Here is a 27,632-nt window from a genome sequence, read left to right on the forward strand (position 1 = left end):
GGCCTGTTCTGTGATGTACCTTTCTATGTTCTAAAAGACATCTGGATGAGTATATGAATAGGCATGGTTTCAAGGGATATGGGCCAAGTACTGGAAAATACCTGGTCGGCATGAATGAGTTAGACCAAAAGGGTCTGTTTCTGTCCTGTACATCTCTATGATTCTAAAACAAGAACTGCAGATGCTGGAAACCCAATGCTACTCAATCCCTCCCCACAACTCTTTTTCCAGTACATTAATGCGATCATTGGAGCTGCTTGCCCCTCTAGTTTGGAAATGGAAGAAATTATCATTTTGCTTCCAATTTCCACCCTGATCTCACCATCTTTGACTCTTCTGTTCCTTGACATCTCAGTTTCTATTTCTGGGAATAGGCTGGTGACTGATATCCATTATAACTCTGCCAATTACCACAGTTACCTGGACTATACATTTCTCACACTTTTATTCTTGTAAGGACTCCATTCCATTCTTCCAGTTTCTCCATCTCATTTGTTCTGATCATGCCACCTTCTGCAGGGGCACCTCAATGTCCATCTTCCTAAACCAAGGAATCTCCAGGACCATGGTTGACAGGCTCTTAGTCCAATTTACCTTCTGCAATTCTGCCCTGACCTCTTCTCTTCCCTCCCACAACAATGATAGGGTTCACCTGGTCCCCCACATCCTTGGAATTTTAGCTGCTATTTCCGTCACCTCCAGTGGGATGCTGTGAACAGACACAGTTTTCGCTTATTTATCAGCATTCTGCAGGGACTGTTCCTTCCAGCCACCCTGGTCCACAACACTCCCAGCACCACCCACACGGCACCTTCACATGCAATTGCAGAGGGTGTAGCACCTGTCTGTCTTCCTCCTCCCTCCTAATATCCAAGGCCCCAGACATGCAGCAATTTACTTGCACTTCATTACATCTAGTCTAGTGTATTTGCTGCTCATAATATTGTTGCATAGAATCACAGAAACCCTACAGTGCATGTGGAGGCCATTCAGCCTATCCAATTTGCACAACCCACTGAAAAACGTTCCAACCTATCCCCATAATCCCATATTTACCATAGTTAAAAATCTAGCCTGCACATTACAGGGCGATTAACCATGGCCATTTCACTTAACATGCACATCTTTTAGACTGTGGGATGAGAACACACACGAAACCCAGGCAGAAATGGGGAGACCATGCAAACTACATGCGGACGGTAGTCTGAGGCTGGAATTGAACCAGGTCCCTGGTACTGTGAGGCAGCAGGTGCTAACTACTTTGCCACGATGCCACCCTTAACCCTCTACATTGGGGAGACAAAATACAGACAGGGTGACCACTTTGCAGAATACATACTAAAAAAATGACCCCAAGCTTCTGGTTGTCTGCCAATTCCATTGTGTTTCCTGGCCAACATTTCTGTGTTGGCCTGCTGCAGTGATCTATTTTTTTCCTAGCTGCTATCAGTTCTGACTAAGAGTCATCTGACTTGAAATATTAATTCTGCTTTCTCCCCACAGATACTGCCAGAACTCCTGTTTCACCAGCAATTTCCATTTTGTTGTTGAGTCTTAAAACTTAAGTTTTCCTTCAACTAACACGTGTTTCACCATATTAAGAGGGACATTGGGATCATAAACTAGTGTACAAAACCAAAAGTGCATATCTACTGTTTGGAGGTCAGCATGAAACATTCATGTTGTTTATTAGTAACTCATTTGCACAATTTTTCATTTAATAATCAAACCTAAAATAAAAATTCAGCATATTGAAATGAATGTCCAAATACTTAGAATTTTAAGTTTAAGAATAATAATGCCACTTTTCTGTTGTTATGGTCAATACCAGAAACAACTCTCAAACAATTGATTTCATGTTGAAATTTTAAATCTGTTTCCTTAACATTCATGGAAATAATAGTTCTGGATGTTAATATTACTCATTTTTTAAATGATCTGTTTAATCAACGACATCCTCCAGTAGGGAGACCATGAATGTGATCGGTTTTAATAATAAATTGGAATATTTTACAAATTTTAATAAGGAATCATTTACCTGTCCAGTGTTGTTATGAAAACAATTTATCTGAATTATAGAACAGCACAGTTTAATCTGCTTTCTAATGTTTGGAATATAATTATTGTAAATATTTACCTGAATATCCTCTTGAAGCTCTCGTATTTGCCTGCGCTTGTATCTGTACTTGTCATGAATGGCCCTTTTTTGTTCCTCCAACTTTAATTTATTCTCAAATTCTTCACCTATCAAGTTGTAGATAAGAGTACATTTAAATTATTTTAAAGTGTTGAATTCAGTAGATTTTGAACTTTGAATTTTCTGTGTTATAACACAGTAGATAGAAGAATTTGCTCAATTCTCCGTAAAAGACATAACAGCATGACCTTATGGTACTAATTTACTTGTTTACCAGTAAAAATGGCTGGAAAGGTTAGGACTGATGCACTCGGGAGCAATTAATTTTTTAACTTTGATAAATAATGTATTCTTCAAGAAGAGTAGTGTTAGATATTTGAATAATTAAGTTTTTAACTTGTTATGTCTGTCTCTTTTTTTCTTTCTCGATCAAAACAATGTATATTCTTTATTTTCTTTTCTATTTAATTTTCAGTTGCTGCTTCATATTTCCTTTCTTGGGCTCTGCATGTTTCAGTGAGCATAGCTGGTTTGGTTGGTCACAGATGCCATGAATGCTTGGTAGAAGGTGCCCCACTGGAACAGACATTGGACGAAAGGAAATCTGCACTTAAGGCCCAGTCAAAGCTTTTTTCCAAACTTATCGCACAAGGAATAGCAAACTTTTTTCCTTCGTAAGTGAAAAATCTGGTCAATGACTACACTTCAAAATTACTTAATTGGCTCTCCTATAACACTGTAGTTGCATTCCTGTGTGACTCTGTGTTATAGAAAATCATACAATAGGAATAATGGGGCCTATGGGAAAAACAGGATTGGGGCGAACCAGTAAAATTCGAAACAAAAATAGTAGTTAGCCTAACACAAACGATAGCACAGTCTAAGTACATTTTGACCTGTTGTATGGACCTGTATAGAGCAATTCATGAGAATCTTCAACTGATAATTCTCAATTGGCATCTATACCTGCTGGCTGCACTACATTCCAGCCAGTTTTCTAATCCCATCCAATGGTAACAAGTCAAATCCTATAATGAAACTTGCCTTAATAGATCAACGGCTGATTCTTCATTTCTTTTGCTGTCAGTTTTGTCGTTTATTTCAGAGGGTTTCACATTGTGATGCTTGGGGATGTCTGTCACCTTATCTCACAAAATCAGTCTGATTTTTTTTTTTACCTACCCCACCCTTTGGTGCACCTTTTACACATTCTAGCACCATCATATGTGCCATTTCCAAAACAACTCCCCATTGCTGGATATCCCAAAATTGACCAATCTCCGTGGTGTAGCACCATCTTTAAAAAGATATTGCACACCCAGACGACCTGTCATCTGGAGCTGCTATGCATGATTCCTGACATTGGCCCTGGACCTGGCAAACAATGGAAAATTTGTGCCTCTGTTTGTGGCCAGGGCCATGGAGATGCTGCTGATCAGGATGGGGTGATGCAGAAGCAGGACATCCTTTTCTCCCAGGCTACCAGAGGATGCCGTTCTCCTGGAACCTGGACCAAGGTTACCATTCAGACCAGTGCAGTCTCAACTATCTGAAGGAATGCACAGAATGTAGGAAGCTTCATTCTATCAGTGAAAGTGCCACCATCTTCTCGTTGACACCTCATACGCCATCTCTGCTACTGTACCTACATTTCCTGCAACATCTTCCCCCTCTCTCGACCTTGCTAACAGTTGACCCTGACTAACCCTGAATCTCTTCTGCACAGCCTACCCAGCCCCTCTGGACATATCCGCACATGCACCTAAAGTAACAATGTGCTACCCACTTTTCTCTCCCTCATCCTGACACTGACCACCCTGTGCAGCTGACTGACCATATCCCAGCTCCTGTATTGTTTTTTTTTGTGGTTAGTGACCATAGTGATTAGTCACTGAAACAGATTCACTTGAGTCTGCAGATATTCTTTAACATCTGGACATATTTTTAAACAAAAATAGATTTTTAAAAAAAGCTCAATACAAACAACAAAGCCAAGTTTCAAACTGCTCCTCAACGCTGTCCTTTTACTGTTAGTCAATTCCAGTGAAATTTCACTCTTGACTCAACTCTTTTAAGTTTGCAAATTAACAGATTGCTCCCAGCTTCTTGTCCTCAGGCTGTAGACATTTTCATGATGCTTTTCCAAGTCCACCAGCACAAATATTTTGCACTACCTTTCATGGAAAAGTACAGAAGCTGACTGATCACGTGATGCCGATGCTGAATTCAGTCTTCTGTGCATCGCGACACCTAGTGCCGGTGATGAGAATCACGTAACAGCAAATGATAGTTCACTTTATAAAGTTTGTGTTACAGACAAATCGCATTTAATAAATGTGCATTATAGGAGAACCACCTGTACTTTAGTACTAAGATGATAATTGCTTTATATATAAATTAAATCCGATGACAGCTCTGGGGCTTTTATCCTATTTTTAGTATTTGAAATATGACTCTTCCCACAAAGAACAGCAGCTTTGATAATTCTGTCATGGAGAAAGGCAGTTTTTAAAATTGTCTGTGGAATATTTGTTTTTCGTATAAAGCTAAAATGCACGTGCTTTTTCCAAGTCATGTTATTATACCAAATATTTCTCATCAAAATGGATAACATTAATTTTGTTGCTGTCATGCCATGACAAAAACTTATACATTTTCTATTTTAGTGTGAAATAGATGGCACAACTCATCCTTCTCAACAGGCTAACTGGTTGCCATTACTGGAAGTTGAATTTACGCACCAGATCATTTTGAAGTATAAATGAAGTAGTATTCCAGAATTACTGATAGAATACACACAATGAAGCTCAAGTACTTTCAATAACTACGGGGTAGTTCTGGGATAATGTGTGTTCCAGCAGGACAATTTGGCTATAACATCGCTGAAGGATTAGGGAATGGTATTTTCTGGGGCGCTGACCTCTGTTGACAACAGCACGATTTCAGTGGGGATAGGTTTACATGCTTCGTTCTGCATGTGCTGAACTCTCTGTGCCATTCTGTGCTTGTGACATCAGTGCTGGTCTTCGTGCATATACGCGGTGTCAGCGCCCATCTTCATGTCATTCTGCGCATGCGCCAATGTCAGCTGCCGACAGAGCAGCTTTCTGTGAGAGGTATTGTACAGAGAGCAGTTTTCTTGCATTTTTAAAATGTACTGTGTTAAATTTGCACCTATTTTGTTAACAAATATGATTTCAACCTTCATTCAGGGTGTGCTATACTTTGCATTAAACGTTTGGGTGATTTTTGAGCGATCATGAGTGATATTTTTTGCTAGTCTGCCCCTAACCCCACTTTTTCCATAGGCCTTATTATTTCTAGAAGGTGAGGTTTCGCTGGAATGCAACTGAGGTGTTATAGGAAAATTACCTGTACTGAAGAAATTTAAAAAAACACAATTGCAAGATAGAAATCACTGTAGATTGTGTGTGGATATACTGGTTATGCCCACAGTTGTGTCATGAAACAGATGTCCCATTGGGAGGTCTGAGACTTACCAAACCAGGCCTTGAATCTTATTTAATTAATTCAGATGAGCTGCTGATATCTATTGCTCTCCAGTGGCAGAGCACACATTTCCAGTTCCTAACTCTGGATCACAAGTTAAGACCCTCTGGTATGTCATAGGTGTGGAAGACTATCCCAGCCTGGTAGCAATACTTGCACATGCTATGGATCTGAAAGGAACAAATCTTCTAACTACATGTCAAGCTTTAGAAATGTTTTAACTTCTATTTCAGTGTTAGTTTTCCACACCTGCTCAGCTCAAGGCAGCCAATTTCTTAAATGGATTCTAAAACAGGAATAAGATCACTCATTTACATATCTAAATTAACCAATCCAGTTTGTGGTTGCCAGAAATACAGCAAACATTTTATTAACCACCACTTACGGGACCAGGAGTGTGTTGGTTGATCAAATATTCTGTATAATCAAAGCGATGCATAACTGCAGTGAACCCTGACTAAGCGAAGTTTCGTGACATCAACATTCCTCAAAACGTCTATGTGAAAAAATCAACACACCTACTAAAATCTGTTAAAACACACAGTAAGTAATAGAAACATAATGCAGGGATATACTATGGAAATTAATATGACAGCTGTATAATTAAATTAATGGAGCAATGCATAGAATCTTGTGACAGATGAGCACAGGCTGAAAATAATGGTAGCACAATATGATAGGTTAGTCAAATCATGTGATAAAGGAGCAAATGTTAAAGACAATAGTGGCATAATGTGATAGGTTAAGTGTAAAGTAGAAGACCATTGTGGCAGAAGATGATCGGTTTAGAAAGACAATATAAGCTAATATGATCGGTTATGCTAATGACTCGAGATACGTACAACAACTAGAAAAAGTATAAAAATAGTGAGCATCAAGAATCTGGGGCAATTAGGAAGCCATTTTCTGATTGTTACAGCTTTTGTTTGCAAATAAAAGTTTAACTTCTTGAGGAATTCTCTATGTCTCCTGGTGATTCTCACAAAGTATTGGGTACGACCTCTCCACAACAAATTTGGCGCTGCAAGCAGGTTTGGAAAGAGCCCTACCTGAAAAGAGGCGTTAGTCACAGGGCATTTCGCAGTCCGCTGGGGACCCTCCCGAGCCTGACAGAATAAGGATTGGCCACCCACAAAAAGAGATAAGTGTGTTGCTGATAATTTGGATTAAATTCTAGCGAGTTTTGGGAAGATTTGTAGCTCAGGTTGAGGTCTGGATGTAAGTCTGCTCGCTGAGCTGGAAGGTTCGTTTTCAGACTTTTCATCACCATACTAGGTATCATCATCTGTGAGCATCCGGTGAAGCACTGGTGGTATGGCCCATTTTTTATTTGTGTGTTTAGGTTTCCTTGTCCACCACATCACCACAGGAAATGACATCACCAACCCAAGGAAACCTAAACACAAATAATAAGTGGGCTATACCACTAGTGCTTTATCAGAGGCTCACTGATGATGATACCTAGTATGATGACAAAAGGTTTGAAAATGATCCTGCCAGCTTAGCCAGTAAACTTACATCTGGATTAAATTCTGTAGAATGAGGGAGGTCCTCTCAGCAGAAAAGCTGCTGAGAGGTCTCTCTGATCCAAAGAATCCAATAATAAATTGAAATTTGAGGAGACTCGGAGGATTGATCGAGAAAACTGTGCAGTGGCATAGGTAGGAATAGAAAATATAAATTGTCTGAAATAAAATTCAGATGTGGCGTTGGTAAGTCCTTCTGGATATTGCCTCACAGATAACTAGGGTCTGAACAGACAAGGCAGGAAAAAAATCCTCGTAAATACTGTCTCTGATCAAACAAGGTAAGAGAGCAAATCCTGCAGATACTGCCCGAGGACAAGTAGGGGTCTGCTTGGGCAGGATAGCAAGTTCTGCGGATACTACCCTAGGTAGGTGTCTGCATGGGCAGAACAAGTGAAGTTACATCGTCTTTATTAATTATTTGAAACCAACGGCTGACAGATTGATGAGTCAAATAAAAGTTGAGACTAGAAATAGGAACAGCAGAGGAAAATAAATAACAATTGACGAAGTGTCATGAGACTAGTAAGATGAGGGGGAGTGAACTGTGAGGAAGGAGACAATAAGTTAATCGGTCGAGAATAAATATCATGATGAATAAAGGAACTGTAGTTGAAATATTGAGTAAAAAATTTCCAGTATCAAAACCAAAAGATGAATCTAAAAACAGAAACCAGAAGAGAGAACAGGAGGCAGAAATACTAATTTTTTTTCAGAGAGGAGGGAGAAAAACTGAGAAAAACATACCAGGCCCTAGTAGTGACCAGGCAAGCTGCCAAAGAACAAGATAAACTGCCTGTGGAAACAGGTGGTCAGGAATATGAATATAAGGAGTTACACAGACCCCCTCCCTACCCAAATACAAGTCAAAGCAGTGTCTCTTGATCTCTATTGTTTGTTGTGATTGTTTTTAAGAAAACAAAAAAATCAAAAAGGTCTCCCTGAAGCAAGAGGGAGAGAAAAAACTCTCCTCCTCAGTAGGAAACATCAACAGCAGTAATAAACACACTGACTGTGTGGTCCAGGCAGTTCAGAGGTCAGTTCCCCCTCCTTAACACAAAAATGCAGAGTCCTTCACACACTGATCCAGTTCCTTCACAGCCAGCTCTTAGAGTGAACAGAACTTCCAACACTCCTGTTTATTTCTTTTTTTTCTTAAAAATTTCCCCCACACTATCGCCCAACAGTGGTAGTGCTTATTTTTCTCCAGCAGCCGTATCGTGTGCGTGCAGGTGTCAGATAAAGTGAAGAACAACAAGTGCGTAAATCTTTATTTATATTCCACCACTAGGAAGAACTCCAATACCTGAGCGGTTGGTGACAAGCAGTGTCCTCAAGAGAGGGCAAATCTGCATGATCAAAAAGTGAAGGGGAGGACAAGGATTAAATCAAGAGTTAGAGGGGGAAATAAAATAGTCCGCTCCCTGCAGTGCCCATCTCTCCCTGAAAATCTCAAGGATGTTGGTGGACACAGTGTGCTCCTTCTCCAGGAGTGTCCCTTGATAAAGGGAACGGTAGAAATAGAAGGAGAAATTGAATGGGTTGAGGACGAGAATGAGAAAAATAAATTGAACCAGAGAAGGGAGGAAGTGAAGGGGTTAATCAATGAAAGACAGGACCAGAGATGGAGGAAATGGGAAAAACAAAAATACGAAGAGAGGGTGTGGAGGAGGAACTTTGATTACTGCGGACAGTATGAGAACAGGAAGAGTACGAGGAATTTCTGAACTCAAAAAGGAATGTCAAAAGGGGTGAGAAGAAGAATGACCCATGGAAGGAACAAAGGGGAGTAGAAAAGCAGGCAAAGAGGAGGCCCAAATGGGACCAGCAGAGGATGGATGGGAAAAATTGGAGTTTGAATCAGAGTCAGAATCTGAAGAGAACTCCGTATATGGGAATGATAGCAGGGAAAACAAACTCCTGTATGAAAAAAGAATGATGCCATTGCTCATAAAAGGGAGGGAAAGGACTGTGATAGCACTGTGAAGTTTTCACCCAGCAGCATTTAAAGAGCGAAGCTATAATAATAGGAAAGCAGGGAGTGCCGTTGCAGATTAGAAAGAACAGATTTCTGGGGAAATGGTACAGTATGCCAGGAGCTGCTCCCATGTGACGCTGCCAGTAAATGAGGGACATCAATCCATGGACTTGGAACCCATGGTAAAGCAAGCAGAAATGATTAGTGATTGGCGAATGGCGGCACCAGTGGTCTGGAATTCTGGAAATAGTAACTATGTTAGAGTTGCAGTTTGTGTAGACTTGGTGAGAAACCCAAAGGAGGCTGAGGTGACTCCCTAGTGGAGTATGCCAATGATAGTTGGACAGGATGACCACCAAAAGGATAAACGGTTGAATGCATTGCCAATTATTTTATGGTCACGACATGATACAAATGTGGGGAGAATGAAGTCGGAAAATCCAGAAGAAATAAGATTAAAACAAAAAGCAATTCCACTAGAAGACCATAATATCCCTTAAAACCAGAAGCAGAGGAGGGAATTGCAGCAACGATACAGGTACTGCTGGAAGCAGGAGTGCTGAGGGAAATGAGCAGCCCATGTAATACTCCGCTGTTGCTAGTCCTAAAAGCAGAAAGGTCCAGATGGAGACTTGTGCATGATTTGAGAGCAGTAAATGAGGTGGTGGAAAATTTGGCTGATAGTAGTCCCAAACCCACGTACACTATTGATTAACGTGCGTCAACAGGCAGGTTTGGTTTTCGGGTGTTGATTTGTGTTTTGCTTTTTTCAGTATTCCACTGGCAAAGCATTGCTGGTACTTGTTTACTTTTACATACAGAGATCAGCAGTATACATATTAGAATGCCGCAGGGGTTTAAGCATTTGCCACATATATTTAACCAAGTTTTGAAATCAGATCTAGAGAGTATACTGTTGGAGAGTACACTAATTCAGTATGTTGATGATCTGTTAGTCTGCTCAGAAAGTCAGGAACTAGGTGAGCGAGACACTAGTTTCCTTCTAGAAAAAATAGCATGTGGAGGTCATAAGGTGTCCAGGAAGAAGCTACACTTTTACAAACAGTACTTCAAATACTTGGGCAGACTAATTTCTAAAGGAACTAAGCTGATTGCACCAGATCAGACTGAGGCAATTACTAAAGCCCCAGACCTGAGATAGTAGGACAAATGATGCGTTTTTGCCAATGGCAAGATTTAGTTCAGACTGGATTGGGGAATATGTCAAAATTATGGCTCTCCTGAGGAAAACAGTGAAGGAGGCCGGACATTCTAACTTGAATGTTTTGCAGCGGAATGAGGAAGCTGCAACAGCTTTCAACACCCTTAAGTAAGCACTGCAGTCGGCTCCAGCGATAGCCTTGCCTAATTATGAAAAGCTTTTCCACCTTTTACATGTCCAGCAGATAAGAAGTTTATGTTGCCGTAGTACTTACATAGGAGACGGGCGTAGGAAAACCTAAGCAAACTATTGCATATTATTTCACCAGACTGGATGAAGTGGCTCAGGGATATTCATAATGCAAGGGATATAGTCATCACTGTTATATATGGTAGTGGATTGCGGTATTCGAGATATACGTTTTTTGCCTGTTTATTAAGAGTGCTGGTTGATAAGGCGCTGGTTAAAACAAAGTTTGCTGTACCTGAAAAATCACTTGAACTAAATTAAGGTCAGAACTATTTAGGCATCCTTGGAGACTTAGATTTTAGGCACTGGAGACACCACTTAAAATTTAGTGTTTTTGTCTCCTTTCTGTGTTCTAGAATTGGACAAAGTAGGACTTAACTTTTCACCCTATTTTCAGGGAATTGCTGCCTGGGAAAGTAGTTACAAAATAACATTATCTTAACGATGTTTTCCAACTTCTTGCAATTATTTTCATGAGATACAATATTTGCAAAAGAAAGTGAAAATTTTGCATCAATACTACAATAATTTAGTTTAAAGATAACAATCGCCACTGTCTTCAGCTATGGGGAGAAGAAACATACTTGTTTCTGACACCCTGTTGAAAGATTTTTGGTATGTCGCATTTTGATTGTTGAGCAGCTGCAATGTATTCTCCAGGGCTCTTAGTTCTTTTTCACTTTTGGAAATTTTAGCATCAAGCTCATCCCCCTGACTTTGAAGTTCCTCTTTCTCTTGTGCAGCCTAAATGCATGAAGGTAAAAAGGAATGAAAAATAAACTGACAATATCACATTATTAAATCTCTAAAATGACTTGAATGTTACCATGGGTGTCATTTGTCAAGAAGGTTTGACCATTTATTTTGCTTGGTGATATTTGTTGGGGAATGAGTGTTGACAAAGATTTTAGAAAATTTTGGTATTGAAGTAGTATTGGATATTATCCTGAAACACTGGAAGTGGCAGATAGAGACCTCACCTTATTGCTTTATGGCTGGTATTTCTTATGCTGCTCATTCTCAGAACTACATGAAACTGTCAATCTCCAAATGTCAGAATAGGGATTGGAAACTACGATATTCCACAATCACCGAAACTAACAATAGAATAGGTAAAGGTAAAGTCTCCATTGTCCTGAAAAAGATGACTGGTAATGAGCTTAACCGGAGTGTCTCAATACCTCAGGCAAAGGGTGAGGTTGAGAAAGTGTGACCAAGACAATAACATTACAACTGCAACAGGAATTGAACCTGTGCTGTTGGCATCACTGCATTTTAAACCAGCCATCCAACCAATTGAATAAAACTGGATATAGTGTATTTGGATTTTCAAAAAACAGTTAAGATCTCACACATATGGATCATGAGATAAAATTAAGACTTATGGGATTGTAGTGTATATTAGCATGGATTGAGAACTGGGTAAGGGATGGAGTAAGAATAAACTCGAACAGAATGGCAACTTATGTTGAGCAGCATACTGCAAAAATCAGATTTGGGCCTCAGTTCTTTATAATCTATAGTAATAACTTAAATGAGTGGTCAGAGTTATGTATCCAGATTTGCTGATACAAAGTGTGGTGTGGATAACCAGTGAGGAGGATGCAAAGAGGCTGTGCAAGGATAAGTATAGATTTGGATGAATAGGAATATGGTAGATAGAATACAGTGTGATGAAGTGTGAAGTTATCCACCTTGGGAGGAAAGATTAAAACAAACAATGTTTGTTTGTTTGTAAGTGATTGACATGTTTATATTGTGACAGTACTATGGCTTTGAGGTGTATTTTGTCCTGGTTTTTTTTGTGATGAGAGGTTGAGACAGAGATACCAATAAAATAAACAGCTTGTGATGCCTTGGATTTTTGTTTTGTATCCAGAACACAATGCGTTACGCTTGCCTTTAAAAATTAGAAAACATGGGGGACTAGGCTAATTTCTTCTTATATTTTGATGGGGGTTGATCTGGTCCATAGCAATATTCAAGAGTGATCTAGATGTATTTGAACACGAGTCACAGTAAGTTAACACACAGACCAAGAAATTAGAAAAGCAGATTGCATGCTTATTTGTTATAAAGGGACCAGGGCTAGATCCTCAACCACTTCAAATCTCTATCAGTGATTTCGATGAGGTCACCAAATAAATGGCAGCTAAATTTGCTGATAATACCAAGATAAGAGCATAAGTTGTCAAGCGGAGGTGGAGAGTCTTTCAAGGACTATAAATGTTAATGTTTGGTATAACATGGGAAAATGTGAACTTGCCCTTTTTGGCAGGAAGAACAATTAAGCAGCATATGATTTAAATGGAGAGACATTGCAGAACTTGATGATACAGAGGGATTTGTACATGAATTATATGAAGTTAGTAGGCAGGCACAGCAAGTGCTTAGGAAGCGAATGGATTCTTGTCATTTATTGCAGGGGAGAGAAGGATATTCAATAAATGAACCTGGATGGCATCGACATAGACACTGGAAAACACAATAGCAGAAATAATCCTGTTGACCCACAATGTTGTCCTCACTAATATTTGGGGGATAGTGCCAAAATTGGGAGAACTGTCTCATAATTGTCAAGCAATGGTCTGACATAATCATACACATGGAATGATAACCTTTTACAAGCAATTTCCCATACTCTACCACCACCAGCCCACTAGCAGGACCAGATCCAACAGAGGAGGTGGGACAGTGGTGACAGCCAAGCTGGAATTGCCCTGAGTATCCTCAACATTGTTTATAATCCTCATGAAGTCTTATGGCTTCAGAGTAAACATGGCAAGGAAATCACCACCTGATTTTTAAAACTTCATTAATGGGATGAGGGTGGCGCTGGCTAGGCCAGCATTTATTCCTATCCCTAATTTTCCAGAGGGCAGTTAAGAGTCAACCACATGGCTATGTAAGCCAGACCCGGTAAGGATGGCAGTTTCCTTCTCTAAAGGACATTAATGAACCAGATGGGTTTTTCCAACAATACATTCATGGTCATCGTTAGACTCAATTCTAGATTTTTGTGTAATTTGAATTCAGCAATCTACAGTGGTCCTGGAACAATACTTGGGTCTTTAGATTAACAGTACAGCAATAATATCACTAGGCCATCGCCTTCCCCTGTACCACATACTGTTTTCTCTTGGCTAATGAACAGGTACTCTGAACAACACTTAGAGGCAGAACTGAGAATGGCAAGGGCACAAAATGTATTCTGGGTGGAAGATTTCAATGTCCACTACTAAGAGTGGCTTGGTAATAGCACTGCAAAATGTGTTGCTGGAAAAGCGCAGCAGGTCAGGCAGCATCCAAGGAGCAGGAGAATCGACGTTTCGGGCATAAGCCCTTCTTCAGGAATGGGGGTGTAGTGAGAGAGGGACTCACTGAAATACTTGTGGAAGGAAGGAGAGAGCTTCTTTAAGGAAGGCATCCTTGCAAGAGGAATCACAGTAGGTTAAAAATCAACATTTGAAGTTGATATGAGAATTTTCATTTGAGGCTCATTATGTTCCCCAGAAGGTAGTGGAGGACAGGTCCACAAATTTATTTAAGGCTGATTTTGACAGACAGGGTTGTGGGTAGGAAAGTGGAGATAGGACCACAAGCAGATCAGCCATGATCTTATTGTGGAGTAGGCGTGAGGGGAAAAACGGCCTATGCCTGCTCTTAAGTTCTCTTCCTAGAAGGGCAAGGATAGTAGTCATGGGGGAGATGATGGCAGAGTGATATTGTTACTGGACTAGTGATCCAGATAATGTTTTAGGGACCTAGGTTTGAATCCCACCCCAGCAGGTTGTGGAATTTGAATCCAATAAATAGTCTTGACTTCAAACTCTAATGATTACTATGAAACCATTGATGAGCATTGTTGATTATTGTTTTAAAAAAACATTTGGTTCTCTAATGTCCTTTAAACTACCCTCCTTACTTGGGGCAGCCCACATCCACAGAACTGCAGTTGACTCATAAGTGTCCTCTAAAATGGTCTAGCAAGCTCTCCGTTCTTGTAACCACAAAAAAGAAAAGTTAAAACGACCACCTGGCACAATTAAGTCATCAGAAATGACACCAGCAAATGCAAGCCTGCAAAGTCCTCATTACTAACAGCTGGAGCCTTTTCTAATGGAGGAAGTGAGGACTGCAGATGATGGAGATCAGAGTCGAGACTGTGGTGCTGGAAAAGCACAGCAGGTCAGGCAGCATCCGACGAGCAGGAGAATTGACGTATCTGGCATAAGCCCATCCTGATGAAGGGCTTTTGCCCGAAACATCGATTCTCCTGCCCCTCAGATGCTGCTTGACCTGCTTTGCTTTTCCAGCACCATACTTTTGACCCTTTTCTAATGGACCCTCTATCAGTGGAGTCAGTGCAATGGCTGCTTGTGCCTGCACTACAGGGAACATTTGCTTGTTGAGATTTGGATCACCTGATGTTCCTAGCTACATCATGGTGATTGCTTGATGGATATTCTCTGGGGGTCTGCAATGCCTTTTCTCGCTGACTATCTCTCTCTCTCTCTCTCTCACTCAATGGGGTTGCTATGGTGCATCAGGCTTGCAGTTGGTAGGCAAATGTTGGGGAGGTTTCATTAATTAATTCTTGCGATTAAAAGTATGATATAACATCTACAAGAACTCACTCGCCTTTGAATCTCAGTATGTGCAATTAAGCTCATTTCAACTAGAATTGTGATCAGTTAGCCTTGTTCCCTTAAATAAAGAGGGTAAATTCCAATTTCTGTAGGGATGATAATTGGTACTTTATAGGCACAAATAGTCTTCAGGGCTTATGATTCAATTATCTGAAAGTATTATAGAGGCCATGGAATTGAACTTGAACAAGGAGTCAAAAACTTCAGGAAAGAGAAATAACTTTACAAACACAGCAAAGAAAGTAAATTCATCGGAATTGTTTATATTGTTTATCATAAATAAATGTTCTTCCTTTGAAAGTGTTTATTTTCTCACTCCAATGAAATGCTAAAATGGGTAACTATGGCAAGATCCATTCAGAAATTAGAGAAGCATGTATGATTTCTTAACAGCAATAATATTAATATTTTTAATTTTTCCATCTGCTGTAGCTGAAACATATTAAATTACCTTAATGACATAATAAGCTTGAGATCGTTCTTCTTCACCCTCGGCAGGTTTCATTGTAACCATAAGAAGTTCATATCTTTTCTTCATTTTATCAATTTTTGATAATCTTTCATGTAATTCAGCACTGAAAAATACATAAAGTATGAAGCAATATGTGACAAATACATTTGACCACTTTAACATTTTTTTATTGCAACTATGTATTTAACCATTTAGTTTGTCAGTACATTTAGAAAGTTTACTGTTTCTGAAGTGACTAATTTTCCAAGTTCACAAAGTATCTAAAACAGATGAATGACTATAGGAATAAAATAGAAAAACAGGTATCTAGAATAATTTTTAAAAATTATTTTTGGGATGTGGATGAAAAAATTCAGACTCTGGATATTGAAAAAAACATTGTGAAATTTTCTCCTGAAGCTTTAAATGGCAACTTCAGAACCTCATCCTTTGGAACTCAGGGACATCCATGACTTGCATGCTTCTGCAATATTGCTTTACATGCAGAGACATGTCTTAAGCATCTTATGGCTGTTAGTTTGCTTTTTATTTGAAGGTTGCCAGCATCTATATATCACTCTGCATTTTTAGTGCGCAATAACTATGGCTCACATTGCTTTCTTAGCGTACAGGGTTGTCAGCAGTTTACATAACAAACATACTGTATATGTTTCAACTAAATAACCACATGGTATAAAGAACATATTAGGGGCCATCTTGTGGCATAGTTGTAGTGTTCCTACCCCTGGATCGAGAGGCCTGTGCTCAAGTCCCACCTGCTCCGGAAGTGTGTAATTACATCTCTGAACAGGTGGATCAGAAAATAGGTCAAATTAGAAAGTTATAAAGAATCTATATTTTCATTCTTTGTATTTTGAATTGTAGACTGAAATGAGAACCAAACCATCCTAAAACAAAGGATTGCTGCATGTATTGAAAGCAAGTAACCGGACACTCATTGCAAGCATTGTTTACACAGCTGCTTGTTCAAGTACCATTTAAAGTGGAACTGAGTGATGAGCTGAGGCTGAAGATTGGTTACAATGGAGTTGGCAACAAGAAGCTAATTTCTCTTTGGATTAGTGACTAGCTATTGATGATAAAGGTCTTCTGCTTGCTGGTAGCTATGAGATTGGTACTAAGGAAGCTGAACAGCTTGGGCCAATGAACAAGATAGGAAGAATCCATCCGACCTTCACCAGCTCTCTCTGTTCTTTGTAGTAAAAGTCACTTTTAAGGTTGAAGAAAACCAGAGTATCTTTCCTTCAGCAGTTGGTATATGCTGTGACTTTACATTGATATGTCAAGCACCTTTTATAAGTGAACCACCCACCATGTGCCTCTCAAACCAGTGGAAGCATCCAGGTAAGGATAGCTACACAAGCCATATTCTGACCAGTATAATAATCATTTCAGGAACCAATTAACTGCCTTACCAGTCATTCTGTCTGTTCTTAACTCCCAGTTTTCTTTTCAATTTCTGTCTGTATGTGAGGGGGTATTTATAACTAAATTAGTTTTAATTAGTAGAATTACTTACTAGTGATTCATAATTGTTTAATTGTAAAATCTAATTACTTGTAATAAATTGTAATTTTATTAATTTCAGAAACCTAGTTTATACATTCTGTCCACCTCATTCTGAAAGTCATGTAAATTGAAGAATATTTGCATAATTTATTTACCTTTGATGACACTAGGAATAGCAGGGCTTGGATTCTGGCATGCTACCACAGCAAGGCATGACAGTACAGAGATCATTTCTTAATGGAATCAAGGAATATAATGATTATTATCACCCACTTCATTTGCCTATCACCTTCCAAGCCCCACCCCCTCCCATTTATCTCTCAGCCCCCTTGGTCCCCCACAACACATGCCTCATGAAGGGCTTATGCCCGAAACATCGACTCTCCTGCTCCTCGGATGCTGCCTGACTTTGCAAAGCTTTTCCAGTCCAACACATTTTGACTCTTATCTCCAGTATCCGTAGTCCTCACTTTCTTCAAGGAGTTTTATGGTCAGTCGGGAGGTATTGTGACAATTAGTCAAGGGACTCATTTGACTTCAGCCTAAGGGTTTGGAAACTCTCGCTGACCCTGGTAGAGTTCAGCCAGTATTTGACAAAGACACTTACTTGGGACAATCATTTCCCATAATAATTTGCTCTCCTCTACTGAGATATGGTCTCTTCAGGTCCAAAAAGATTTAAATTCTGGTTGTGACGGCTCTTTGGTTTCCCCCATTACCACCAATTTTGGCAGGACTGGATTTTTCTGTGTCTATAGTCTGATATTGTCAGCTGTGACTGGAAGTGTGTCCAGAAAATTCAAAACCATAATGGACTTTTCCAGTGACGATACCACCAAACATCTGGTGGCATATCTGCCAGCAGTTGATGGCTCAATGCATCTGCATTTGGTACTTGGCTTCCCTGATGGTGTTCCAAATTGTAATTTTAGAGCCCACTGCTGAATTCAGCCTGAAGTTATGAGCAGCACTGCCTTGTTCTCATTACGTAAACCTCGCAAGGGTTTACAGTCCATTATTATTATAAATTTATGTCTGTAAAGATATTAGTGGAACTTCCTGACTCCAACTATGACCACCAAACCTTCTTTCTCTAACTGGGCGTATTTACTTTCTGCATTAGCCAAAGTCCTGTGTGCATAAGTTATCAGGCATTCCTCTCCATTGGGCCATTTAGGAGCGAACACTAATACGATGCCGTACGTTACATGTCAACATCAGATCTCATTTTGGGATTGTACACCTTGGAGGGTGATTGCTGTTCCTTCACTTCCCTGAAATCTTCAGCTTGGCTACATGACTATTTCCAAGGCTAATTCTTAAGAGTGTCAGCAAAGGTGCCAATATGAAGACCAGATTATGTATAAGCTTTCCATAATATTTCACCAGCCCAAGGAAAAATCTGAGATATGGGAGCCAGGACACCTTTGATTGCCCTCACTTTATCTTCCAACAACTTTATTTTCAAGCCCAAGAAGGTCACTAGGGTTGCCTGGAACTACTACCCTTCTAAGTAGTATGCCCAACTAGGAGAAATGTCTCAGGACTATGTCCAAGTTCTCTAAGTGCTCCTTACTGGTCTTCCCTGCTGTCAGCATGTTATCTAGATAAAAGGCAACCTGGGGTAGACATTGTAAAATTACCGCTGAAAAATTGCACAAGCTGATGATACCCCAAATGACAGTATCTTATATTGGTACAAATCCTTGTGGGTGTTAATTGTAGCATACTTCTGGAAATCCTCATCTAACCACATTGCAAGTATGCATGGCTCATGTCTAGCTTTGTGAAGGACAGTCCACCTGCCAGCTTTGTGTATAAATCCTCTCTGTGAGCGATTTATCCAGCTGCAAAAAGCAATTTACCATTTGTTTAAGATCCCCACGAAGATGAACTGACTCATTCGGCTTCACAATTGGTACGACTGGTACTGCCATTCTGCAAACTGGATTGGCTTGATGATTCCTCCACTTGAACTATTAGTATGTGAGGATAAATGATGTGGGAGAGAGGATTTTTCTGGGCAGAAGGGCAAATCTCATAATGACTCACTGGAATAATTCTAACACACCAGTGTAACATGAATGTGGTAATTGTATGACATACATTTGGATAAGGAGACATCCTTCAGATCTCCTTATTGAAGCATATTAATGACCTCCTTGTGAAACTTCCAAGCCATACTGTGTCATGGCATAACACGAAAGTTCACTATGATGAATGTGAGCGGCAAGTCATTCCTTCAATAAAGTTTTCCTGACTGCAAGTTATATGCTAATGCATTTCATAAGGAGATTGGCATGACTGGAGTCCTTGGTACAACTATGAATACAATGTAAAAGACAGTAAATACTACTACACCAACAAGCCCAGAAAGAACAACAACCTCCAAAGGTTGCCATACAGCCTACAAAACAGAAAACAGAAAGTGTAGATCCACCAAAGAAACATAGGAGAATGATGAGACCCAGCATCCTAGTCATTTTCTTGAAATCTCTGAAAGGTGTTGCAGGCATTGATTCAGGATGTTCCAAGCTGTCATTTATTAAACTATTTGTGGGAGAAGGACTTGTGCTTCCAAGGAGTGGGTGGCATCCCATCTCTGCCACAGTTGCTCTGAAACTTTATGCCTGAGGCATATTTCCAGGAACAACTTGGGACATGTATAGCATCTCCCAAACTTTAACACATAAACACAAAAAGGATGAAGTTGATGCCATTTTGTCCCAATCACAGTTCTTCATTTCCTTCCACCATTATGAGGAAAGTTAAGCAGTTCAAGTAGCAGGACTTCCCCGAGGTACAAAGCACTGTTGACAGCTTCCGTGTTGCACTGAGAGTGCCCTATTACCAAACTGCAGAGTTCACAAACAAAAAAGGCTTCCATGCCATTAATGTTCATATTATTGTTGATTTTGGAAGTCTGAACCAGATATTCTGGGAGTTGTCATGATTCTCACACGCTAGAAAACTAAGTGATTTTTCCTGCCTCCTTCCAAGGTCCTCAGCTTCTGCACGGATAACTGCTGGGAGGCAATAGCACACCACTTCCAAACATGGTTTAGGGCACCTTTACAAAACCCTCAAACTGATGCAAAATGAAGGTACAATACTGTTCATGCATCCACCAGGGCCATGGAACAGACCATAGATTTCCTTACAATGAGGTTTCACTGCCTGGAATTCTCCAGTCTTGAGCTAGGCTTGGACTTTGTTGAAATGTTTAAGATTTTGTTTGTTGTATGCAAGCAGCTCTTGCTTAGTACAAAGAACATGGAGCCATTTCAAATTCTGCAGTCACTGATCTTTAGTGTTGTTGAATATGTCTCATTATCCGTCTGAATATACACTTGATATGTTCAGGTGATCCCAGTTGCAAATATCTACACATCACTTGTCTTATTGACCGGTAGGGAAATGTAGCAGCGAGAGGAGGAACCAACATCACATAATGCTACACTCAGGTAGCTCTTACGGCTTGTGTGAAGATATTATATCTGAGTGTTGTACAATAATTTTTCTCAAGATAGCCAGCAGGCTGACACAATTAACATTTGACCGTTCCATTATTAGTAACATTTCAATCTTTAAGAATACATGTAAACTGCTGAGTTGCCCTGGAATGCTCATTCATCTTCTAGGACAGCATTGAAAGCTCAAGCACCAATGCTCTGTTTAACTAACTTGGCAGACCTATATGCAATGAGGCAGAGTAAATGTGAGCTGCTCATTTGTACATCTCCCATGCTTTGATAGCATTATGCTCCCTTGAAAAGCTGATACACAGAATGAACATTACCCTCATGAGATGTATACATTTACTTATGACTCTGTATCCTCATTCACAAGGCAGGCTAGGCTGAAGCATAATCCCTCCACATTGCGTTTAGCTTCAGTGTTGTGCATCTTAAAGTATAACACATTGACTGCAATCCTCAGTGTCACAATTTAAGGATCCTGATATCTGAGGCTATCTGCAATCAAGGAGTCAGTTGCTTGTGAAATATCAGCAATACTTTATCATGACAACTTCCTTTATCCTTTGGATGTCTGAGGTGTTTGCTCATTTTTCACATTGGTATGTTTTGATCAGGTCTGACAACATAAAGTACACTACAGTAGACATTTTATCAGTGCAAGTGAAGATGTATTTGCAAAATTGTAATATTATATACAATCAATGATGTTTCACCTGTGCCATCCATGTGCCCTCAATGAGTGTTCTTTGTCCACTGCTTCCCATTACATCTAAGTGCAGTCCAGACATCCACAGTGAGATGGAAAGAGCTTGCTCTTTGGTCAGCCTTCTTTGCTTGGAAGACTTGGGCAGTCATCCCAAGTGTCTTTGGGTCGAGAGGACCTAGGTCTGCTGAAAGTTTCCTGCCAGCTCATCATCCCTGTTCAGGGTTTGGGATCACAGGCAGGGAGAGGTAGCGAGGTCAGACACTTCTGGAAGGTCCAGAGAAGATGATTCTGGGGGTCACGTGTGTGGCTCCTCCTCCCTAAAGATGCCTGCCTGCACCTCCCTGTCACCCTAAGAGGGCCATTTGCAGTGAAATCAAGGTCCCTTATCCCCTTTTCACCTTGCCATTGATGCTAAGCATTGACAGCTGGAATGATGGAGCGGAGGTACTAAAAGCGAGGTAAAAGTTCTTCGTCCCTTTTTTTTTGCCTTGTCACTGATGCTGAGCAACTATGGGTAGAGGTATGGAGTACAGGTCTGACTGCATATCCAGCAGATACTGTTGGAGCCGTGTGAGTCACCAATCTGTCTGTAGAGGCCGCTAGATGCATGCAAGTCGGAGCCAGCTTGGTACAGATAACATTAGTGGTCTCCTCTGTCCTTCGATTCAACTTGCCGAGTACCTCTGACAAATTTATCGTTTTGTACCTGTTTGTGAATTTTGACAAAGCAATTAATGACTCAGAACATGAGATTATCTTCTGTCTATGACTAAGCAAATATTGAGTCTTTAGCAGTTCTTGACCAGCTGCAAAGACATGTCAGTGACATGTTCACCAGATTGTGCACTTGAGTCTAGTTTAGAAAGCATAACAGCGTTTGGAGGTGCAGGTGAAACCCTTGCCAGTGTATTCTCTTGACAGTTCAGAGGCTTCTTCCTCCAGAAGTAAAGCTAGTTTCTTCCTCATGGAAGTTTGTTGGGGTGCCTCTAGTGCCAGGATAAGAGAAGAGAATTAGTTGTCTAAGATGGATAAAAGCTTGGGCAGAATAAGAATGAGTGAGGAATGGGTGAGCAGAGTAGAAATGAGTGAGCACCGGAGCAGGGCACAATGATATGTGTTAGGTTGATGGCCATGAAGGTTTCCATGTCCACACATTAGCTGTTATGTTCTTTGCTGGTTAGATCATATATCTTCACCTTGCTTTGTATGAGGAGCCTGATTAACCCCTGCCCCCAAGATTACCAATGGATGGAAGAGCAAATTAGTGGTAATGCAGGAGCTGGACTAGGAATGAGGTGTCTCCAGTGAATGAAGTAAGGAAACACAAAGGGCAGGAAAAGTTAATAGGTTGAGAGTCATTGAGTGGAAAAGATGCATGCAACAATGAAAGTTGTAATCCATGAGCCTTGGTGAGATGAATGTGCAGTGGCAGAGATTTTGCAAGTAGGGGCTCTATTAGTGCAAAAGCAACAGAAAGAAGTTGGTGGCACTTACCCTTATGGACTGAAGATCATTGACCTTTTTCCTGAACTGCTGGATATCCCACTTCACCTGGGACACAAGTAGTAAGTGCAGCTGCAACTTAGGCCCAGGCTGGCCTGATTTAGTGGCATGGCATTCTGTATTGGTCAACAGCAAATAGGAGTGCTCTCCTCGAAACCAACCTGTATACCAGCATCTCCAGGTTTCTATCTGCGAAGTGGGGAGCAAGCTTTACTTTTCTCTGGACCATGCCCTCAGTAATAATGGTCATGCACCACAGAGTACAGTGTGAGGACTATTTCACAGTCATAAATGAACTGATGTGCAACTGGCTTTTAATTACAGAGCCATTGGCATGATTGCTGAAGGTTCCAGCAAAGGTGAGCATGTCAACTTCTCCTTTCAAGAAAGGCTTTTGAACCCAGTTGCACAATTAATTAGATGAATAGCAAAAGATTGCGTAGCCCATTGGTCCAGTTGAGCAAGATCGCGCTGCATTTCCAGATAACTACATTCACTGTCCATTATACCACCAATCTTGGTGTCATCTGCAAACTTATTAAACATATCTCCTAAATTCTCATCCAAATCATTTACATAAATGACAAATAACAGTGAACCCAGCAGCAATCCCTGTGGCACACCGCTGGTCACAGGCCTCCAGTCTGAAAACAACCCTTCACCACCAAACTCTGTCTTTGACTGTCAAGCGAATTTTGAATCCAATTGGCCAGCTCTCCCTAGATCCCATGAGATTTAACCTTACTTGAGAACCTACCATGCAATACCTTGTCAAAAACCTTGCTAAAATCCTGTAGAAACATTACCCCACTGCCCTCATCTATTTTCTTGCTCATCCCTTCAAAACACTTGCTCAAATTTGTGAGACAATTTTCCACAGAAAAAGCCATGCTGATTATCCCAAATGAGTCCTTGTCTCTCCATATGCCTACAGAACCTGTCTCCCAGAATCTCCTCTGACATCGTACCCACCACAGATGTCAGGCTCACCGCCTACAGTTCCCAGGCATTTTCCTGTAGCCTTTCTGAAATAATGGCACAACATTAGCTATCCTCCAATCTTCTGGCACTTCACCTGTAGCTGTTGATTTATAAACAGAGAATAAGGAGCGACAGAATATGTTGAGACTTTTTTCTCCTGAGTGAAGAAGACTGGGGGATTATAGAGGTCTATAAAATCATGACAGGCATAAATAAGGGAGATAGCCAACATCTTTTCCCCGTGGTCGGGGAGTCTAAAACTACAGGACAGAGATTTACGGCGAGAGGGGAAAGATACAGAAGGGTCCGTGGGCAATTTTTTTTCATACACAGTATGATGAGTGTCTAGAACTGGCATCCAGAGGTAGTGGTGGAAGCAAGTACAATTTCCTCATTAAACAATTAGACAGATGCACAAATGAGATAGGTAAGGAGGGATTTGGACCAAACGCAGGCAAATGGGACTAGTTTAATTGTAAAAAACTGGGTGGCATGGACAAGTTGGGCCAAAGGACCTGTTTCCATGCCGTAGACCTCTGTGACTCTATGAAAAATTGCTTTGAGTCATGCTGGGTGGGGTGCCTCACTTGAAAAAATACTAACTGAAAATGCAAACATAAGCCATGCTGACTCACAACAACAGCAACTCAGCAAGACACACCACCTTTTCTCAGTAGTCCTACAAACTAACTTCCCTTCAGATATTCTGAAGATTTGATCAGAAAAATAATCATAAAAGACAGAAAGAGAAAAACACAAGACATTAACAAAACCATAAAAATAAGCAAAGGAAGAGAAAAATGGAGATAACCACAACAAATCCAAATATCCGGAGAAAATTCTTAACTAGAGAGTATTTAGAATGTATTACATGCGACCACATGCAGTAGTTGAGACAACAAGAGTGAATCCATTTAAGAGGAAGGTAGACAAACACAGGGAAAAATTAGTGGCCTCCACGCACCACCCTCTAAGTGAAAAGGTGAAATGAAGTAAGGTGGGAAGGTCATGTGGAGTCTAAGCACCCAAAACAGACCAGGTGGTTGAATGCTGAAACTTTATTGCTGGAACAGCACAGCAGGTCAGGCAGCATCTAGGGAACAGAAGATTCGACGTTTCGGGCACATGCCCTTCTTCAGGAAGGTTCCTGAAGAAGGGCATGTGCCCGAAACGTCGAATCTTCTGTTCCCTAGATGCTGCCTGACCTGCTGTGCTGTTCCAGCAATAAAGTTTCAGCTTTGATCTCCAGCGTCTGCAGACCTCACTTTCTCCAGGTGGTTGAATGGCCTGCTTCTGCACAGTATCTTTGTAGTCCCAGCTTTGAACCTCGACTTCACCTTTGCTGGTTTTAAAAATGATAACTGTACACAGTGGATGTGTTTATTTTTTAAGTGTGTAATATCTTTAATGCTATTTATTTTCTGAATATTGGTACATCAAGCCAAATTATTACAAGTTGAAAATTTGGTGTGCAGCTCAACTTATTAAAGTGTCAATATCTCTCATGAAATGAATTGAGGATCAGGTGGGAGAAGGAGATAATCAATGAAGGGCTGATAACTTATGGCTTTCAACAAATAGAATGTAGTGTTAAATAATTAATTTCCAAAGATTTGGCAGAACGAGCAAACTTCCTGAATATTAGATCAAAACAAATCAGATGTTAACAATCAGCTGAGAATGCAAAGAAAATAATTAAGCCAAGTGCTGTATCATATCTGGATTATATATTAAGTAGAGTCATAGAGATGTAAAGCACAGAAACCGACCCTTCGGTCCAACTTGTCCAGGCCGACCAGATATTTGCCAGTACTTGGCCCATATCCCTCTAAACCCTTCCTATTCATATACCCATCCAGATGTTGCAATTGTACCAGCCTCCACGCACTACCCTCGAAGTGAAAATGTTGCCCGTTAGGTCCCTTTTATATCTTTCTCCTCTCACCCTAAACCTATGTCCTCCAGTTCTGGACTCCCTCACCCCAGGGAAAAGACTTTGTCTATTTATCATATCCATGCCCCTTATGATTTTATAAACCTCTATGAGGTCATCCCTTAGCCTCCGATACTCCAAGGAAAACAGCGTCAGCCTATTCAACCTCTCTGTACAGCTCAAATTCTCCAACCCTGGCAACATTCTTGTAAATCTTTTCTGAACCCTTCCAAGTTTCACAACATCCTTCCGATAGTAAGGAGACCAGAATTGCACGCGATAGTCCAAAAGTGGCCTAACCAACATCCTGTACAGCCTCAACATGACCTCCTAACTCCTATATTTAATACTCTGACCAATAAAGAAAAGCATATCAAACCCCTTCTTCAATATCCTATCCACCTACAACTCTACTTTCAAGAACCTGCACTTCAAGGTCTCTTTGTTTAGCAACACTCCCTAGGACTTTACCATTTAAGTGTATAAGTCCTGCTAAGATTTGCTTTCCCAAAATACAGCACCTTGCATTTATCTAAATTAAACTCCATCTGCCACCCCTCAGCCCATTGGCCCATCTGATCAAAATCCTGTTGTAATCTCAGGTAACCTTCTTCGCTGTCCACTACAACTCCAATTTTGGTGTCATCTGCAAACTTACTAACTATACCTCTTATGCTCACAACCAAATCATTTATATAAATGACAAAAAATAGTGGACGCAGCACCGATCCTTGTGGTACTCCACTGATCCCGGCCTCTAGTCCGAAAAACAACCCTTTACCACCACCCTCTGTCTGCTACCTTCGAAACAGTTCTGTATCCAAATGGCTAGTTCTTCCTGTATTCCATGAGATCTAACCTTGCAAAGACGTCTCCCATGGGGAACCTTGTCGAACGCCTTACTGAAGTCCATATAGATCACATCCACTGCTCTGCCCTCATCAATCCTCTTTGTTACTTCTTCAAAAAATTCAATCAAGTTCATGAGACATGACCTTTCTTAAATAGTGGTACCATGTTAGCCAACCTCTTGTCTTCTGGCACCTCACCTAAGACTATCGATGACACAAATATCTCAGCAAGAGGCCCAGCAATCACTCCCTAGCTTCCCACAGAGTTCCAGGGTACCCCTGATCAGGTCCTGGGGACGTATCCACCTTTTTGCACTTCAAGACATCCAGCACATCCTCCTCTGTAATATGGTCATTTTTCAAGATGTCACCATCTGTTTACCTACATTCTATATCTTACTCGTTTTGTATCTCTCCCATCTCCTGCAGCTCCATATAAAGGCAGCTTTGCTGATCTTTGAGGGGCCCTATTCTCTCCCTAGTTACCCTTTTGTCCTTAATGTGTTTCTAAAAACCCTGGATTCTCCTTAACCCAATTTGCCAAAGCTATCTCATGTCCCCTTTTTGCCTTCCTGATTTTCCTCTTGTATACTCCTGCCTTTATACTTTTCTAAGGATTCACTCGATCTCTCCTGTCTATACCTGACATATGGGCTTTCCGCAAAGACCGTTCTGCCTGTGACTACCTGGTCAGGTCCACATCCCCAATAACCCACCCTCCCCTGCCATGCAGGAATGGCAAAACCTGCATCCACACCTCCTCCCTCACCTCCATCCAAGGTCCCAAAGAAGCCTTCCACATCCATCAAAGTTTTACCTGCACATCCAACAATATCATTTATTGTATCCGTTGCTCCCGATGCAGTCTCCTCTACATTGGGGAGACTGGATGCCTCCTAGCAGAGCGCTTTAGGGAACATCTCCGGGACACCCGCACCAATCAACCCCACGGCCCTGTGGCCCAACATTTCAACTCCCCCTCCCACT

The 27,632-nt window shown here is 40.7% G+C and overlaps 1 protein-coding gene and 1 long non-coding RNA gene across 2 annotated transcripts in view; one reads left to right on the forward strand and one right to left on the reverse strand.

The window, feature by feature from the left end:
* ccdc39 (coiled-coil domain 39 molecular ruler complex subunit) overlaps nucleotides 1–27,632 on the reverse strand; it is a 132,925-nt gene that overhangs the window by 26,653 nt on the left and 78,640 nt on the right. Inside the window, exons 14-16 of the mRNA XM_087993528.1 lie at nucleotides 15,663–15,786; nucleotides 11,147–11,306; nucleotides 2,138–2,244 (exon numbers count right to left, since the gene is read on the reverse strand). Of these exons, the coding sequence (XP_087849654.1) occupies nucleotides 2,138–2,244; nucleotides 11,147–11,306; nucleotides 15,663–15,786 (391 nt within the window). The remainder of the gene's footprint in view (nucleotides 1–2,137; nucleotides 2,245–11,146; nucleotides 11,307–15,662; nucleotides 15,787–27,632) is intronic.
* Nucleotides 715–6,903, forward strand: LOC122556014 (uncharacterized). The gene is made up of 3 exons (XR_006313434.2): nucleotides 715–1,662; nucleotides 2,613–2,811; nucleotides 4,804–6,903. It is a non-coding gene; the product is annotated as an uncharacterized LOC122556014 (long non-coding RNA).

This window comes from Chiloscyllium plagiosum, unplaced genomic scaffold (assembly GCF_037043375.1).
Source record: "Chiloscyllium plagiosum isolate Xiang-an unplaced genomic scaffold, Cpla_swu_hap1 HiC_scaffold_13, whole genome shotgun sequence".
Lineage (NCBI taxonomy): Eukaryota > Metazoa > Chordata > Chondrichthyes > Orectolobiformes > Hemiscylliidae > Chiloscyllium > Chiloscyllium plagiosum.